At 36.1% G+C, this 20233-nt stretch overlaps 1 protein-coding gene and 1 long non-coding RNA gene across 12 annotated transcripts in view; one reads left to right on the top strand and one right to left on the bottom strand.

The window, feature by feature from the left end:
- tpm1 (tropomyosin 1 (alpha)) overlaps positions 1-11154 on the bottom strand; it is a 45043-nt gene extending 33889 nt beyond the window's left edge. For 2 of the 11 annotated variants that reach the window (XM_061916956.1, XM_061916954.1), the window contains exons 1-2: positions 10803-11145; positions 10319-10444 (exon numbers count right to left, since the gene is read on the bottom strand). In XM_061916956.1, coding sequence (XP_061772940.1) covers positions 10319-10444; positions 10803-10916 — 240 coding nt within the window. In that variant the 5' untranslated portion in view covers positions 10917-11145. Of the gene's footprint in view, positions 1-10318; positions 10445-10587; positions 10714-10802 lie in introns of all 11 variants that reach the window. The other 9 variants (XM_061916964.1, XM_061916965.1, XM_061916963.1 and 6 more) reach the window with 9 other exon arrangements.
- On the top strand, positions 10324-10977 carry LOC133563044 (uncharacterized). Its single transcript, XR_009808981.1, has 2 exons — positions 10324-10573; positions 10746-10977. It is a non-coding gene; the product is annotated as an uncharacterized LOC133563044 (long non-coding RNA).
- Positions 11155-20233: the final 9079 nt, after the last annotated feature.

Genomic DNA, 20233 nt, shown 5'->3' with positions numbered 1-20233 from the left:
GCCACTCTCCCACTGTGCCACGCCGTCCCTTGTATATACACTTTTTTACAGTATAATTTAATGTAAAAATATTTGTTTTCAAAAAATAAAATGTAGTTAATAACCCGTTTTTAATCATGATTAATTGAAATTCAAGTGTGATGCATCAGTTTAAAAAAAAAATCACTTGCCAGCAATTATGTAATTGCATAATCAACTCTAATTATTGCAGGCTTGCCAAAGCATCTGATTATTGTTTTCTGGGTTTTTTTATGCACATATTGGTAGAAAACTTGCTTTAACAATGAGTTTATTATTATTTCTTCGGTCAGTGGTCAACAAAATAAACAAACAATTTTACATAAACAAACAAGTGAATTTGGGTATTTTAGTGTTCAACTTCAGCCTAAACACTTTCTGTCTGCAACATTTTCACTTTATGAATGTTCAACTCTTTGTTTATGTAAAACTCTTTGATTATTTTGTTGACCACTGATCGAAGAAAAAATAATAAACTAATCTAATAAACTAAAATCATCAGTAAAGGTGACAAGCAGATATATAACTGGGTTATTTAACAAAATTAATATTTTTTGCTAATCATATTATATATATCAGGGGTCACCAACGCAGTCGCCCGTAAGGACCAGATGAGTCGCCCGCTGGCCTGTTCTAAAAATAGCTCAAAGACCAACACTTACCAGTGAGCTGCCTCTGTTTTTTAAATTGTATTTATTTACTAGCAAGCTGGCAGCGTTTTGCTCGACATTTTTAATTCTAAGAGAGACAAAACTCAAATAGAATTTGAAAATCAAAGAAAATATTTTAAAGACTTGGTCTTCACTTGTTTAAATAAATTCATTTATTTTTTTACTTTCCTTCTTATAACTTTCAGAAAGACAATTTTAGAGAAAAAAATACAACCTCAAAAATTATTTTAGGATTTTTAAACATATAATATACCTTTCTACCTTTTAAATTCCTTCCACTTCTTTCCTGACAATTTAAATCAATGTTCAAATAAATGTTTTTTTGTATTGTAAAGAATAATAAATCAATTTTAATTTAATTCTTCATTTTAACTTCTGTTTTTTCGACAAAGAATATTTGTGAAATATTTCTTCAAACTTATTATGATTAAAGTTAAAAAAAAGTATTCTGGCAAATACAGAAAATCTGTAGAATCAAATTTAAATCTTATTTCAAAGTCTTTTGATTTTATTTAAAAATTTTTGTTCTGGAAAATCTAGAAGAAATAATTTGTCTTTGTTAGAAATATAGCTTGGTCCAATTTGTTATATATTCTAACAAAGTGCAGATTGGATTTTAACCTATTTAAAACATGTCATCAAAACTCTAAAATAAATTTTAATCAGGAAAAATTACTAATGACGTTCCCTAAATTATCTTTTTTTAATTTTTTCAAAAAGATTCTAATTAGCTAGTTTTTCTCTTCTTTTTTTCGGTTGAATTTTGAATTTTAAAGAGTCGAAATTGAAGATAAATTATGTTTCAAAATTACATTTTTATTTTTCCATGTTTTCTTCTCTTTTAAACCGTTCAATTAAGTGTTTTTTCATCATTTATTTTCTACAAAAAACCTTCCGTAAAAGGAAAAAAAATGTACCACGGAATGACAGACAGAAATACCCATTTTTTTTATATATATGGATTTGTTTATTAAAGATAAATTGAGCGAATTGGCTATTTCTGGCAATTTATTTAAGTGTGTATCAAACTGGTAGCCCTTCGCATTAATCAGTACCCAAGAAGTAGCTCTTGGTTTCAAAAAGGTTGGTGACCCCTGATATGGATAATAATACAATATTTGACATGATCAGATAATAATAAAATTATTTCAAAATTGAAAGAACGAATGTATTTAGTACAAAAAAATAAAAATAAAAAAAGGACAATACATTTTTCCAGACTTGTAAGATAAAGTAACGAGCCAAATCTGGCCCCCGGGCCTTGAGTTTGACACCAATGATATAAAAAAAACATTTTTAAAAAGCCCCAAATCATCTACAACATCTGGGAGTAGAAAAGTTATGCACGATCATATTGTATTTGTACTATTATAATTATTTTACATGTTTAACGTGACAAAAAAAACATCACGTTTTGACTTTTGACCTGCCATAAACTAAATGAGCGCAGCGAGGTATTTGTCCAGCCAGTACATCTGCACGGCCAGCATTTCTTTCCACATATGACATATTTTCCACTTCTAGCTATATTTGGTGTGAGGACACAAGGAGGAACAGTGTGGGTTTTTTTTCCCTCTTTTGCTAAGCAAGCAGCTGAAAGTTGACCATATAAAGAAGCAGACTATATATATCCTGCACTGTCTGACTCGCAGGGAACAAAAATTCCTTCAGCAGTCAGAGACATGTAAAACTGAGAGGACGAGTGTGCAAAATATTATATTACGGCTCGCTATCGTGTGTCCATATTGGAAATAGATGGATCTTTTTGTGCTGACACGACCTATAGAGTTGAGGATTGAATTGTGCACATAAAGTCATGATAAATAACCTGACAGTATTCATGTTTTATGATGAATAACATTGTATTGTATTCATGTTTTATGATAAATAACATTGTAATGTATTCATGTTTTATGATGAATAACATTGTATTGTATTCATGTTTTATGGTAAATAACATTGTAATGTGTTCATGTTTTATGATAAATAACATTGTAATGTGTTCATGTTTTATGATAAATAACATTGTAATGTGTTCATGTTTTATGATAAATAACATCGTAATGTATTCATGTTTTATGACAAATAACATCGTAATGTATTCATGTTTTATGATAAATAACACTGTAATGTATTCATGTTTTATGATAAATAACATCGTAATGTATTCATGTTTTATGATAAATAACATTGTAATGTATTCATGCTTTATGATAAATAACGTCATAATTTATTCATGTTTTATGATAAATAACGTCGTAATTTATTCATGTTTTACGCTAAAGAACATTGTAATTATTCATGTTTTGTGATAAATAACATCGTAATGTATTCATGTTTTACGATCAATAACATCGTAATGTATTCATGTTTTATGATAAATAACATTGTAATGTACTCATGTTTTGTGATAAATAACATCGTAATGTATTCATGTTTCACGATAAATAACATTGTAATGTGTTCATGTTTTATGATAAATAACATTGTAATGTGTTCATGTTTTATGATAAATAACATCGTAATGTGTTCATATTTTATGATAAATAACATCGTAAGGTATTCATGTTTTGTGATAAATAACATTGTAATGTGGTCATGTTTTAACATTGTAATGTATTTGTCAGAATAATTGTATCTGAGTTATCACCAAACTTTGTGTTTAAATGAGTTCCTGGCGAGAAAACAAAAGCTGTGTTTGATCCTACCAAGAAGAAGGTTTGTAAAACTCAACGGTGTAGGATGGGAAGCAACATGAAGGTGTTCTGTTTCTTTGACGTGTTGTAATCCACGGAAAGATTGTGTCTTGACCCGAGAACTACAAAGCGGGCAGGAAGCAGGACCGGACTCCCCTCAAGGCGACCTTTTCTTTGAACTGTTTGTAATCAAAGGCGATGGCTGTTTACGACCCCCGTGCCTTAGAAAGAGCTGTTGCCATGTAATCAGGGAAAGTCCAAATAAAAGAGGAGGCGTACAATCTTTCGTCAGAACGTGGTGAGACTGCACAAAGAGTACAGGCCTGATGTCTCTCCTCAATTGAGCCAAATGTAATTCTGTCTCTGTTTAATTCCTTGCTTCTTGTCTTGTTTAATAAATGTCATCAGTGTTTGAACCTGGCAGTATTCATCTTTTATGATAAATAAAATTGAAATGTAGTCATGTTTTATGCCCGGTGGTGGCCACACTTTTTCTGCAGGCGAGCTACTTTTCAATGTACCAAGTGGAGGGGATCTACCTCATTCATATATATCAGGGGTGTCCAAACTTTTTCCACTGAGGGCCGCACACTGAAAAATCAAAGCAAGCGGGGGCCATTTTCATATTTTTTATTTTAAAAACCAATACAATATATGTATAAAAAATATGCATTTAGGCCTCCACTCAAAAAAATATTAAAAATGTGTCGTTATTCAGTATTATTTTCATTATTATTCAAGTTTAAAATCTCTAGATCAACATTAGGAATTTTTTGGGGGAAAAAAACGCAAAATATGCAATATTTTTACCCAATTAACCTTTTTAGGTGTAATATTTGAGATTATGTGATAATTGGAGCCTTAATTTTGGATTTTGATTCATTATTATTTTTGGAGCAATGACACTTAAAAACAAATCACACTAAAATAATTGGGGATCCAAAAGTTTCCTACTCAATAATCTTGAGATCAACTTTAGATATAGCCGTCAATTTGAAGTTTTATTGTTGTTTATGTTTTGTTTATATGTTTTAGGCCCTTCTTTAAAAAAAAAAACAGCTTAGTTTTTTATATGGCAAAACACAAAATATGCAACATTTTCCGCAAAAAATATCTCAAAGTGGAATATTTAATGTGACGTAATTGAAGCCTTGCATAGGTCAATAATTCAAAATGACATTGATTTTGATTCAGTATTATTTTTTTAAAGAATGAAACAGCCTGCATGGCAGCTTTGTGTTATTAAATCATTGCAACATTTTCTTGTCACATTTCACCTGTTTGCTCTTTTATACCACTTTTCATGTTTTTAATTGTTTTCAATTGTATTTTTAAAATGTAAAGTGGGGCCGTTAAAAATGACCAGCGGGCCGCAAATGGCCGCCGGGCCGCACTTTGGACACCCCTGATATATATCATCAGCATTCGGAGACTCTTATTTTGTTAGCCCCGGCAGCATGGAGCAGCGCTTTTATTGTGAAGACAGAAACTGTGCGGTCAGTCTTTAGGCTTTTGGCGGTTGAAATGGAAATGGTTTCTCGCCTTTCTGTCGGTCGTTTTTTCTTAATAAAGATGTGCCAGCAGCCACGAGAGCCTCGGGTGGCGTGGATGTCAATCAAGTGACCAAAGTGACGTCACGGTGAAGATTGATGATCGCACATTTTTAGGTCTTTCCAAAAAACAGGGAAAACTATGATTTTGTGCTCCGAATCTGGATTATTTACGGAACTATGACTTGACACATTGCAACATGTATAATATATTTTGCATTCTATTATTGTTCATAAAATGGCGTGGCGCCGTTGGGAGAGTGACCGTGCCAGCAACCTGAGGGTTCCTGGTTCGATCCCCCACCTTCTACCAACCTAGTCACGAACCGTCGTGTCCTTAAGCAAAGACACTTCACCCTTGCTCCTGATGGGTCCTGGTTACGGCCTAATAATAGAACAATAAATAAATTTTAAATGAATTCTTTATTTTAGCTTCTGTTTTTTCGACGAAGAATATTTGTGAAATATTTCTTCAAACTTATGATTAAGATTAAAAAAACAATATTCTGGCAAATCTTGAAAATCTGTAGAATCAAATTTAAATCTTATTTCAAAGTTTTTTGAATTTCTTTTAAAATTTTTGCTCTGGAAAATCTAGAAGAAATAATGATTTGTCTTTGTTAGAAATATAGCTTGGTCCAATTTGTTATATATTCTAACAAAGTGCAGATGGGATTTTAACCTATTTAAAACATGTCATCAAAATTCTAAAAAATAATCTTAATCAGGAAAAATTACTAATGATGTTCCATAAATTCTTTTTCTAATTTTTTTCAAAAAGATTCAAATTAGCTAGTTTTTCTCTTCTTTTTTTCGGTTGAATTTTGGGATTTTAAAGAGTCGAAATTGAAGATAAACTATGTTTTTAAAATTTAATTTTCATTTTTTTCGTGTTTTCTCTTCTTTTAAACCGTTCAATTAAGTGTTTTTTTCATCATTTATTCTCTACAAAAAACCTTCCGTAAAAGGAAAAAAAATGTACAACGGAATGACGGACAGAAATACCCTTTATATATATATATATATATATATATATATATATATATATATATATATATATATATATATATATATATACTGTATATATATGTATATATAAAGGTAAATTGAGCAAATTAGCTATTTCTGGTAATTTATTTAAGTGTGCATCAAACTGGTAGCCCTTCGCATTAATCAGTACACAAGAAGTAGCTCTTGGTTTCTAAAAGGTTGGTGACCGCTGGAGTAAAACATGCTTGAAAGTAGAATACCAACTGTTGCAAAGCTGTGTCATCAACACTCACAAGTATAAATGTCATGTCTGGTGAGCATGTTTTATTTAGTTATGTTCTGTTGCTTCAAGAGTCCATTAGTTCCTCTTTTTTCACCCCTTTGTTTTGTCACCGTGGCGACCCATCAGTTTCACCTGTCTCACCTGTTTCAATCATGTCATTATTATTTAAGCCGGGTTTTTCAGTTGGTTGTTCTGGCGTCATCACCCTGTTTATGACCACTCTGTTTCATGTCATAGTTCATGCTGCCCTGCTCACGTCACCGCAAGTTTTTGTTTATTAATGCCACGGTTAGTGTCTTTCATAGTTCTGCCTTTGTGCTAGTTTTGTTTTCTTAAACAAGTTTGTTCTCCGCCTTGTGTGCGCCTTTGGTTTGCACTTTTTTTATATTAATAGATTAAATACGTCTTTACCATCACGCCATGTCCCGTCACCTTCCTTTGCATTCCGGGAAAACAAACCACACCATAGCGACATACGACAATAAAACTACTTTTTTTAAAGTAATAATTTCTTACTTCAAGATTGAAAAAAAAATCATTATGTCAAGATAATGGCACTAGAATTTACTTCATTTAAGAATATTTTTCAACATATTGAGTAAAAAGGTCTTTATTTTTCTACCAAGAAAAGTACACTTGTTATTAGTGAGATTATACTTATTTTAAGCTATTTTGGGGTTTGTTGAGGTTAACTAATTTGACTTGTTTTGGAAAGCCACATTTTCTTGTTCTATTGGCAGATAATTTTGCTCAGTTCAAATAAAATACCCCTCATTGTTGAATTTTCTTTTCTTGTTTTTGAACACTGACTTTTTGCAGTGTGTGTGAATGGGTGAATTTGGAAGTAGTGTCAAAGCGCTTTGAATACCTTGAATGTAGAAAAGCGCTGTACAAGTACAACCCATTTATCATGTATATGTTTGTTTGTAAATGTTCAACATTATAAATAAAAGGTTATATTAAAAAATAAAGATAAATGAGGTCTATTTTTTAATGCCTGGCTGGCGATCGACTGACACACCCTCTGGTAAAGTGTTTTTCAACCTTTTTTGAGCCGAGGCACATTTTTTGTGTTGAATAAATGCGTAGGCACACCATCAACAGAAATCATAAACTCAGTTGACAGTAAAAAGTCGTTGGGTATGACTTTAAAGCATGGGTGTCAAACTCTGGCCCGCGGGCCGAATTTGGCCCGCCGTGTAATTTAATTTGGCCCTTGAGGCAATATCAATTTAGCATTAGAGCTGGCCCGCCGGTGTTATACAGCGTCGGTGCCGCTGTAACACCGCATTCACCGCTGATACTCGTACTTGCCAACCCTCCTAATTTTCCCGGTAGACTCCCGAAGTTCAGTGCCTCTCCCGAAAATCTCCCGGGGCAACCATTTTCCCGAATTTCTACCGATTTCCGCCTGGACAACGATATTGGGGGCGTGCATTTAAGGCACTGTCTTTAGTGTTCTCTACAACCTGTTGTCACGTCCACTTTTCTTCCATACTAACAGCGCGTCACATAATATTTGTGACTTTAACACACACACACAAGTGAATGCAAGGCATACTCGGTCAACAGCCATACAGGTCACACTGAGGGTGGCCGTATAAACAACTTTAGCACTATTACAAATATGCGCCACACTGTGAACCCACACCAAACAAGAATGACAAACACATTTCGGGTGAACATCCGCACCGTAACACAACATAATTAATACCCAGTATCCCTTGCAGCACTAACTCTTCCGGGAAACGTCCAGCAAACTGACCAATAATTAACGTTTTATTTATGCATTTTCTCTTGCTACTTCAAGGCTAGAATGTTTGGTTCATTCATTATTGTTATTTTATTTTCAAATTTATTATTAGCCTGTGGAAAAAAAATTGATATTTACCTCAGAAGATTGCAAATAGAAAAAAAGGCATAACATTTTAATTTAAATTTTATTTGATATGACATTGATATTTTTATTAATTATTATTATTATTATCATTATTTGAAACTGGATTTTGCATGTCACTAAAGTTATATAAGCCTTGTTTGTTCAATATTTAATGCAAAACTTGTTTGGGTCCCTATTAAAAGGTTAATTTGTTCAACCTTGGCCCGCGGCTTTGTTCACTTTAAAATTTTGGCCCACTCTGTATTTGAGTTTGACACCCCTGCTTTAAAGCATAACCAAGCATGCATGACTATAGCTCTTGTCTCAAAGTAGGTGTACTGTCACCACCTGTCACATCACACCCTGACTTATTTGGACTTTTTTGCTGTTTTCCTGTGTAGTGTTTTACTTCTTATTTTGCGCTCCTATTTTGGTGATTCTTCCTGTTTTGTTGGTATTTTCCTCTAGTAGTTTCATGTCTTCCCTCGAAGGATATTTCTCGCATCTACTTTGTTTTAGCAATCAAGAATATTTCAGTTGTTTTTACCCTTCTTTGTGGGGACATTGTTGATTGTCATGTCATGTTAGGATGTACATTCTCTTTGCTCCACAGTAAGTCTTTGCTGTCGTCCAGCATTCTGTTTTTGTTTACTTTGTAGCCAGTTCAGTTTTAGTTTCGTTCTACATAGCCTTCTTTAAGCTTCAATGCCTTTTCTTAGGGGCACTCATCTTTTGTTTATTTTTGGTTTAAGCATTAGACACATTTTTACCTGTACACTGCCTCCGGCTGTTTCCAACATCTACAAAGCAATTAGCTAGCGGCTGCCACCTACTGATATGGAAGAGTATTACACGGTTACTCTGCCCAGCTCTAGACAGCACCGACACTCAACAACAACACATCATTTGCAGACTATAATTACTGGTTTGCAAAAAAATATTTTTAACCCAAATAGGAGAAATTATATAATCTTCCACGGCACACTAGTTGTTGAAAAATGCCGCTCTGGTAGCTTGCAATTGACGTAATGATAAATAACATTATAGCGACCTTCAAAAACGTATTTTTGTGAGGAAACGGGATGGATTTATCAGACCAGGGGTCACCAACGCGGTGCCCGCAGGCACCAGGTCGCTCGTAAGGACCAGATGAGTCGCCCGCTGGCCTGTTCTAAAAATAGCTCAAATAGCAGCACTTACCAGTGAGCTGCCTCTATTTTTTTTTAAATTGCATTCATTTACTGGCAAGCTGGTCTCACTTTGCTTGACATTTTTAATTCTAAGAGAGAAAAAACTCAAATAGAATTTGAAAATCCAAGAAAATATTTTAAAGACCAGGTCTTCACTTCTTTAAATAAATTCTTTTTTTTTTTTTTTACTTTGCTTCTTATAAGTTTTAGAAAGACAATTTTAGAGAAAAAAATACAACCTTAAAAATGATTTTAGGATTTTTAAACACATATACCTTTTTACCTTTAAATTCCTTCTTCTTCTTTCCTGACAATTTAAATCAATGTTCAAATAAATTTATTTTTTTTATTGTAAAAAAATAATACATACATTTTAATTTAATTCCTCATTTTAGCTTCTGTTTTTTCCACAAAGAATATTTGTGAAATATTTCTTCAAACTTATGACTAAAATTAAAAAAATATATATTCTGGCAAATCTAGAAAATCTGTAGAATCAAAATTAAATCTTATTTCAAAGTCTTCTGAATTTCTTTTAAAATTTTTGTTCTGGAAAATCTAGTAAAAATAATGATTTGTCTTTGTTAGAAATATAGCTTGGTCCAATTTGTTATATATTCTAACAAAGTGCAGATTGGATTTTAACCTATTTAAAACATGTCATCAAAAATATATATTTATTGTGAGAAATCATTAAGAGGATCAGTGTTTACACAAAGATAAATATCATTCATTATTAATAATAACATAGAGTTAAAGGTAAATTGAGCAAATTGGCTATTTCTGGCAATTTATTGAAGTGTGTATCAAACTGGTAGCCCTTCGCATTAATCAGTACTCAAGAAGTAGCTCTTGGTTTCAAAAAGGTTGGTGACCCTGTATCAGACTCTAAGGCAGATTTTTGCTCCAAAAGTGAGCAGGTATTGAGGAAATGTCCACTTTTGAAGCTGGAAAAGAAGGGTGTGAACCATGCAGTGATGAGAGGGAAAAGGAAAAAGTGTCTGTGCGTATGTCTTTTTTTTTTCTTTTTTTTTTACTCACATCCATGGCTTTCTTCTCAGCCAGTTCAAGTTTCTCCTGGGCGTCTTTAAGCGCCTCGGAGTACTTGTCCAGCTCATCCTCCGTCCCCTTCAGCTTCTTTTGCAGCGCCACCAGGTCGTCCTCAAGCTGATGTGTGTGTGTGTGTGTGTGTTTGTGTTTGTGCACAGGTGGAAGACACATATATGGACACACACAGAGGACAGGACAGGACAGGACAGGAGAGAAGAGAAGAGAAAGTTAACGGCGGCGACACAGGTGAGGGCGGATACCTTGGCAGCCACTTCTTCAGCAGTCAGCAGCTTCTCCTCAGCAGTTTGGAACTCCTCAAACACTTTATCTCTTTCGTCCTCAGTAACACGCATTTTCTTTTCCAACTCTCTTATTTCGTCCTCTAACTACACACACACACACACACGCATGCATAAAGACAAGCAGGTTATGAACGTCAAGAAAGCAAATCACACCCGCGTGCTCCGAGTCTGACCTGCTTGCTTCGGTCCTCCGCTGCCTTCTTGTCCGACTCGGCCTGCTCCGCCCGGTCCAAGGCGTTCTCCTTGTCCAGCTTCAGCATCTGCATCTTCTTCTTGATGGCGTCCATGGCTGCTTACCGACCTCAGCGTTTCCCCTCCCCGAAAAAAGACAAAGCAGGCGAGAGCGTTGGAGAGCGGCGTGTGTTCCTGAGAGGACGTGAAGCCGGAGTGCGGGCTCTGCCTTCGGAGCGGCCTCACAAATATGTTCTTAGAAGAGGGAGGGGGCCCCGCAGATTCCTGCCAGACATCCAATACTTTTTTTGGGGAGGGAGGAGAACGTCTTGTTCAGGGTCTTTGTGGTGATTCGTCCAATCTTACTGAACACACTTGGCCTTTAGGAGGTCTTTATATGGGATGTGCATGCAGGCTTGCTGCTCATAGCAGACGCTACAAAACCCCAAACCCAGTGAAGTTGTCACCTTGTAAATAAAAAGAATACAACAACTCCTTTTCAACATACCGTATTTCCTTGAATTGCCGCCGGCGCGCTAATTAATTTAAAAGCTCTTCTCACTCCTGCGGTTACCAAAGGCATGCGGTAAAAGTAAGCATGCACTAATTATTTTAAAACCTCTTCTCACTCCGGCACTTAACAAAGGCATGCAGTAAAAATTTGAGTGTGATGTAAGCTTGGACCTTAAATCCTACTGAATAGCTCTTTATCTTCTTCCCTTTATGTGATTTCAAATTACCGGTATTGAAATCAGCCTCCTCCATTTTGAAAATGATGACAAGGAATTGTCACTCGTGATCTCCCGAGTTTGACCAGGCGGTAATACTAAGCATGCGCTAATTATTTTGGGAAGCGAGTTTGACCCGGCAGTAATTCAAGGCAGGCGCATACTATATGCAATTCAACGAAATACGGTATATTCAATTGAATAGAATGCAAAGACCAGATATTTAATAATCAAACTGGTAAAGTTAGTTATTTTTTTGCAAATATTAGCTCATTTGAAATTTGATGCCTACAACATGGTTATGACAAACTGGCGCGAGTGGAAAAAATGACTGAGAATGTTGAGGAATGCTCATCAAACACTTATTTGAACATCCCAGTGTTAGGATTTGATCAAGTGGGGATGACCCCAGGATGCAGAGACGGGAAGCCAGGTAGAATTACAAATCAAGGAAAATGTAATAAGTCCAAAAAGTGTAACAAAAAGCGATGGGGCAGAAGTGCACACCATGAATAATCAAACACAAACAGGTCCCTCAGTGGTTGGCAGGGGGAAAGGCCTGGGCGCACTTGAGCATAACAAAAAGTCCAGCACAAAATCCTCTTCACCTCAGGGAGGCTAGGAAGCAAACACAAAGAGGTGAGGAATTTCAGGAATAAGGAAAAACAAGGTACCAGGACTGACGAGGTAAAAAAGGCGCCTGCACGTGGGAGGTACAGAAGAGAATAACTGGCAGGACCCAGCTGTCGGTGACGAGCATAAATACACCTGAGTAGGATTTGTTGCAGGTGTGCCTCGCTGGGGACTAATTAACTGAAGAAAACAGACACCATAAAAAAAAGGAAAAGGCAGGGAAATGACAAAGCACAACACCCACAGGTGAACTGGCTAATTGGGAACAGGTGGGTGCCATGATTGGGTATAAAAGCAGCTTCCATGAAATGCTCAGTCATTCACAAGCAAGGACGGGGCGAGGGTCACCACTTTGTCAACAAATGCCTGAGCAAATTGTTTAAGAACAACATTTCTCAAGCAGCTATTGCAAGGAATTTAAGGATTTCACCATCTACGCTCTGTAATATCATCAAAAGGTTCAGAGAATCTGGAGAAATCACTGCACGTAAGCCATGATATTACGGATCTTGGATCCCTCAGGCGCTACTGCATCAAAAAGCGACATCAGTGCATAAAGGATATCACCACATGGCCCCAGGAACACTTCAGAAAACCACTGTCAGTAACTACAGTTGGTCGCTACATCTGAGAGTGCAAGTTAAAACTCTACTATGCAAAGCCAAAGCCATTTATCAACAACACCCAGAAACGAAGCTGGCTCCGCTGGGCCCGAGTTTATCTAAGATGGACTGATACAAAGTGGAAAAATGTTCTGTGGTCTGACGAGTCCACATTTCAAATAGTTTTTGGAAACTGTGGACGTCATGTCCTCTGGACCAAAGAGGAAAAGAACCATCCGGTTGAAAAGCCAGCAAGGCATGGGTAACTTCCACATCTGTGAAGGCACCATTAAAGCTGAAAGGTCGATACAGGTTTTGAAGCAACATATGTTGCCATCCAAGCAACGTTATTATGGACGCCCCTGTTCATTTCAGCAAGACAATGCCAAGCCACGTGTTACAACAGCGTGGCTTCATAGTAAAAGAGTGCGGATACCAGACTGGCCTGCCTGTAGTCCAGACCTGTTTCCCATTGATAATGTGTGGTGCAATATGAAGGCTAAAATATGAGGCAGGAGACTGTTGAACAACTTAAGCTGTACATCAAGTAATTCCACTTAAAAAATGTGTCTCCTCAGTTTCTAAACCTTTACTGAGTGTTGTTAAAAGGAAAGGCCATGTAACACACTGGTAAAAATGCCCCTCTGACAACTTTTGTGCAACGAGTTGGTTCACAGTGTGAACATGAAATATCTCGTCTTTGCGGACTATTCAATTGAATATAAGTTGAAAAGGATTTGCAAACCAATGTTTTTATTTCCAATTTCAACAAGATGACAACTTCACTACTTTTGGCTTTTGTATTTAATGGAGATGAAGAGCATCTCCTCGTAATGTTTTTTCTCATTCACAGTCCCTCAAAAAGTGCGGAACCACAAGCAGCTGCAGCAGACTTTTAAAAACATACAGAGTGTGTTTGGACGGGAGGGAAGGGCAGCTCCATTTAGTGGCTTCTTGGGATATTTGTTCAAGCTGAGAGGCCCCCAAAAAACGATGAGTTTACCTGATAATCGACAGGAAATCCTCCTTGTAAACTGTTGATGTCTTTGGCCGCAGGCAGACACAACCTCACATCTTATTGAGGCTGGGGGTGTAATATCTTGTGTACTCTAAACAGTTTTCCTCGTTGTTTTTTTGATGTTGTGTGTGTTTTGCTTTTTATCAAACATTTTTTGTAAGTTTTCTCTCTTGTGTGTAAAAAAAAGGAAACCCAGCTTGAAAAGGTAATAAAGTCATCATAAACACCTTTTAATATGTGTGTGTGCTGTGGTCGTTTACTGGGAAATGTACACAACTTGTATCAAATAAGACGTATTTATTTTTACTTTTTAATCTATATTCTGTAAATGTGTGTTTTTCTTTGATTTTAACAACATGATTGTCACAAAATAATATTGGCAAGGCAAGTTTATTTTTAGAGCACAATTCATGCACACGTTCAAAGTGCTTTACAGAAAATGAGAAGAAGGCAAAAATCCAAATATTTCACATTCAAATCAGAAAATACAATCATAAAATCAATCAGAATTGATTAAAATTTAAATCAGTTATCAAAATATGACTATTTTGATGAAATACTATTATTTTATTTAAATGTTATTTTAGTAAAATAGTATTATTCTGTGAAAATAATATTAGTTTATTTTTGTCGGCTTTCTTTGACTTAAACAGTATTTTTAAATAGGGAGACAGCATTTTATTATTTTATTAAAATATTTCAATTACGTATAATATTTTATGATATACTATTTTAATATATTAATATTATTTGATTTAATAAATTACTATTTAAAATGTTATTTTAATAAAGAAGTATGAGGGTTTTTTTTCCACATTCGTAGACTCAAACAAAAGTAAAGTATACTAAAGGAAAATTGAAGTCAAAACAAAACGGACAAAAAAAACAACCTTCATTTAATTTAAAAAAACAAAACTGTAAAATAGAATTTTTCATTTATCATTTTTATTGTATTTTGTATCAGTATCTATTTTGTACATGCTTTAAATAAAATAAGAAAATCACACTAAAACAGAAATACAACTGACCATGATATATATATATATATATATATATCTATATCTATATCTATATATATATGTATATATATATATATATCTATATCCATCTCTCTCTCTCTCTCTCTCTATATATATATATATATATATATATATATATACATAATATATATATATATATATATACATCTATTATATATATATATATATATATATATATATATATATATATATATATAGATAGATATAGATATAGATAGATATAGATAGATATATGTATATAGGCTTCACGGTGACAGAGGGGTTAGTGCATCTGCCTCACAATACGAAGGTCCTGCAGTCCTGGGTTCAAATCCAGGCTCGGGATCTTTCTGTGTGGAGTTTGCATGTTCTCCCCGTGAATGCATGGGTTCCCTCCGGGTACTCCGGCTTCCTCCCACTTCCAAAGACATGCACCTGGGGATAGGTTGATTGGCAACACTAAATTGGCCCTAGTGTGTGAATGTGAGTGTGAATGTTGTCTGTCTGTCTGTGTTGGCCCTGCGATGAGGTGGTGACTTGTCCAGGGTGTACCCCGCCTTCCGCCCGATTGTTGCTGAGATAGGCGCCAGTGCCCCCCGCAACCCCAGAAGGGAATAAGCGGTAGAAAATGGATGGATGGATATATATATATATATATATATATATATATATATATATATATAGTCATGGTTTATCCGTTCTTAATACCGGGGTCGATCGGAATATACATTAGGTCAGGAAAAAACACTGAAGCTATTACATCCCTACACACACACACATTAGATATACATATATACATATATACATAAATATGTGTATACACAAATATCTATTATACATACATACATATTTATATATATGTATGTATGTGCGTGTGTGTGTATATATATATATATATACATACACATATACATATATTTATATATATTCTGTGCAATATGTGTATTGTGCGATATAACAATTATTCATTCAAATCGTACACCGACTTACTTCGAGCAGAGTAGGACAGAAATATTGAGTGACGATAAACTAAAATCGTTTTTTTTTAATTTTCCTACCTTTGGACTTTCAGTACAATGATGAACAATACCTTATGAAGATGGTAGTAAAGTAGAAGTCTATGTGCATGAAATGAAGAGAGGCCAAATGTCGTCTAAGAAAAACTGGTGTACTTTGTTGAGGTTTAAAACTAGCTTTGTAATTTAATTTATCTTGCAATAATGACCCAAAAATATACACACCTATATATTTTATACACAATAATAGTTATATATAGTAATACAATTCATACTGTATATATTATTGTTATGATGAAGGCAAATCTCAATTCCTTATTTGCTCCCCCTAGTGGAGTACAGTGTAATTATTTCTACATATGAAATGATGATATTGCCTATTTAGATGCATGAAGAGTCAAATATCATAATGTGTACTACAGCACGTTTGGCCGCTTTATTAAAAAGTAGTTAGGACCCCAGACTGGCGTTGAGCTTGGACACGCGAGTGTCTTCTAATCTTCACAAAGATGCTTTGGATATTTTTAGGATCGCCTTCTCTTGCTTGCACCTGCCCTGGTCTGTAATATGGATCCAAGCCTGGGTGCCGAGAGTCCAAGGTCCAGCGTCACCAGATATGTCTCTCAAAATAATTCCTGTCTTGCTCAGGCTTTGCTCACTTTTATGGATTCTTCTAGCCTGGCTGGCCAGCGACTCCACAAGCACTTTGCATCCAGGAATGACGTTTCATTTGAAAGAATTCATCTTTGTGCGTTAAAATGACCTCACAGGAGTAATATCAGTCAACCAATTATGCAACCATCGTTTTAAATCCTGCATGCATTTCTTATTCCTCTAATGTAACATTATCATAACACAATAAGTACATGTTTATAGTGGTAGATTACAAACATTGTTTCCATATGAGTTGGGAAATCGTGTTAGACATATAACATATATAACACATAACATATTTGATGTTCAAACTGATAAAAAACAATTTTTTTGCAAATAATCATTAACTTTAGAATTTGATGCCAGCAACACGTGACAAAGAAGTTGGGAAAGGTGGCAATAACACTGATAAGGTTGAGAAATGCTCATCAAACACTTATTTGGAACATCCCACAGGTGTGCAGGCTAATTGGGAACAGGTGGGTGCCATGATTGGGTATAAAAGCAGCTTCCCAAAAAATGGTCAGTCTTTCACAAGAAAGGATGGGGCGAGGTACACCCCTTTGTCCACAACTGCGTGAGCAAATAGTAAAAACAGTTTAAGAACAACGTTTGTCAAAGTGCAATTGCGAGAAATTTAGGGATTTCAACATCTACGCTCCATAATATCATCAAAAGGTTCAGAGAATCTGGAGAAATCACTCCACGTAAGCGGCATGGCCGCAAACCAACATTGAATGACTGTGACATTCAATCCCTCCACTGTATCAAAAACCGACATCAATCTCTAAAGGATATCACCACACGGACTCAGGAAGACTTCAGAAAACCACTGTCACTAAATAAAGTTTGTCGCTACATCTGTAAGTGCAAGGTAAAGCTCTACTATGCAAAGCGAAAGCCATTTATCAACAACACCCAGAAACGCCGCCTGCTTCGCTGGGCCTAAGCTCATCTAAGATGGACTGATGCAAAGTGGAAAAGTGTTCTGTGGTCTGACCAGTCCACATTTCAATTTTTTGGGGGACTATGTGGATGTTGTGTCCTCCGGATCCAGGCGTAAAGATGAAAAGCCAGCATGTGTGATGGTATGGGGGTGTATTAGTGGCCAAGGCATGGTTAACTTACACATCTGTGAAGACACCATTAATACTTACATGTTTTGGAGCAACATATGTTGCCATCCAAGCAACGTTATCATGGACACCCCTGCTTATTTCAGCAAGAAAATGCCGAGCCACATTTTACAACAGTGTGGTTTCGTAGTAAAAGAGTGCGGGTACTAGACTGTCCTATCTAAGACTGAGAGCATGAACTGATGAATACCGCTTGGATGAGATGTGAAAGGTCTTTGAAGACGATCTAAAAGTTGTGATTGATTCGACGCCCTGAGAAAACAACGACCTGGGTGAATGAAAACATAAAACATGAGTGGACTTACTTATGGTCTTCCCACGGCCTACAGGGTACATGAATGATGCAACTTCCTGTGGACCTTGTGAATTTTCTACTTTTTTCAGAGGGAGCGATGCATTAGGATTACAGGACTGAGCGAAAATCCAGACAGTGTGAAGTTCAACGAAATTGTTTAATAAAATAAACTTAAAGTGTAATTGCTGAAAGGAGTAGTACAGTAACACAAATATGCAAAAACTATATATCATTATTGTAGGATTTGAATTATATTATTCACAATTAATTCTTTATTTTAGGAAGGAGCGAATGACTTGAAGGTATCTTTAAATTTTTTGGGGTCGGTTATGCAATATCATCGGCATGCAAGCAGCTGTGCTTAGTAAACACTTTATTCTGCAGTTCCTGTCATCCTGCTTTTATTCATTTGATGTTATGACGACGCAAGAGGCACTTTTTCAGTGGGGAGGCCTTGACATAAGTTATACAGGCGTACCTAATGAAGTGTCCACTGCAGGGGTGTCCAAAGTTTTTATCGGCACATTGTAAAAATAAAAATAGCGCAAAAAAAAGTCAAAACTAAGATGTTGTTACTAATAAACATTACAAATCGTTATATGTATGTATTTATTGTTGTATTCTATTTGTCAAAGTTAGTTGTTGACAGACCCCAAGATGCGGAGATGGAAGCAGGCATGGAGTGAGAAAACATGATTTAATTAAATACTAAGGCAAAACCAAAACCAAAAGGGTACAAACACAAAGCGCGCACGAGGCGGATAACAAACAAAGAGAGCTAGCATGGAAGCGAGCAAAAACAAAAAGGCCTAGCGTGGAAGCTAGCAGGTAGTGAGCAGGAAACAGAAGTCGGGCATGTAGTATAAAAACCAACTTGGAAGCAGGGAACAAAAGGCAGTAAACTAAAAACCCTAATCAAATATAGCTTACCGCAACACTGCATTGACAAGACAAGATACGACATGTAGCAACGACGAGAGCGACATGACAATCCAATAATCCAGCACTGACTGGAAGACAAAGCAGGTGCAAATAGGAGCGGGCTGATTGACACCAGTTGTGGCCAGGTGTCAATCAGCCGCAGCTGAGGGGAAAACAGCGCACAGGGGAAAAAACAGGAAACAGACAAAATAAGAGCGCTGACAGGAACTAAAAACAGGAAATATAAACGCACAGAGGAAAAAGTAAAACACAAACAAACTGTCAGTGGCAAGCCTGACACTATCCATCCATCCATTTTCTACCGCTTATTCCCTTTCGGGGTCGCGGGGGGCGCTGGCGCCTATCTCAGCTACAATCGGGCAGAAGGCAGGGTACACCCTGGACAAGTCGCCACCTCATCGCAGGGCCAACACAGATAGACAGACAACATTCACACACTAGGGCCAATTTAGTGTTACCAATCAACCTATCCCCAGGTGCATGTCTTTGGAAGTGGGAGGAAGCCGGAGTACCCGGAGGGAACCCACGCATTCACGGGGAGAACATGCAAACTCCACACAGAAAGATCCCGAGCCTGGATTTGAACCCAGGACTGCAGGAACTTCGTATTGTGAGGCAGACGCACTAACCCCTCTGCCACCGTGAAGCCAGCCTGACACTATTCATTCATTATATGATTTTTACAAAATGAAAAATATTCAAATTTATTTATCTATTATTGTTTTTAATTTTACTTTATTTTTTGTTTTTTACAAAATAAATGAAAGTTTAGTTAGCCCTGGTCTACTGACTCCAACTCAAATATTCATCCTCTTTGTCGTACTCTGTAAAAACACGGTGACAAAGCAGAGAGTGAGAATTGGGAATTCTGTCAACAAAACACACGTATCAAGCTTTTATTATTGCTATTTTTACTGCTCGGAGATGTCCAGGAGAAACATCATAATGGAGCTTATTCTAATTCCAAGGATGCCGCTGATGAACTCTTCCCTTGAGTACGTTGAGTAGAAAATATAGTTTGATGTGATGAAGATCACATTACAAATCCTGAAGAAGCAGAGTACACGTCCATTAAAACATTTGAAAGAAGCATTTCAGACTAAATCTATTGTAGATAATTGCTTTAAACAGTTACAGTGTGCAGTCAAAGTAGTACCGTATATGTATATTAGGGTTGTACAGTATACCGGTACTAGTATAGTATCGCGGTAGTAATGAATAAAGACGGTACTATACACTGTTTGAAAAGTACCAGTTCCCGGGCATGAAGGCGTCGTCGTCACGTCATGACATTGCTGGTGTGAAATAATATGTTTTTATCTTTGCTTGTGTATGTTTACTGCGTGATGGCAGCCAATGGCCTCCATTGATGTGTGCAGCCAGCAGCTGG

The sequence above is a fragment of the Nerophis ophidion genome, linkage group LG12, assembly GCF_033978795.1.
Source record: "Nerophis ophidion isolate RoL-2023_Sa linkage group LG12, RoL_Noph_v1.0, whole genome shotgun sequence".
Taxonomy (NCBI): Eukaryota; Metazoa; Chordata; class Actinopteri; order Syngnathiformes; family Syngnathidae; genus Nerophis; species Nerophis ophidion.
Note: the sequence above shows the minus strand (reverse complement) of the source record. Positions and strands in the feature narration are given on the sequence as shown.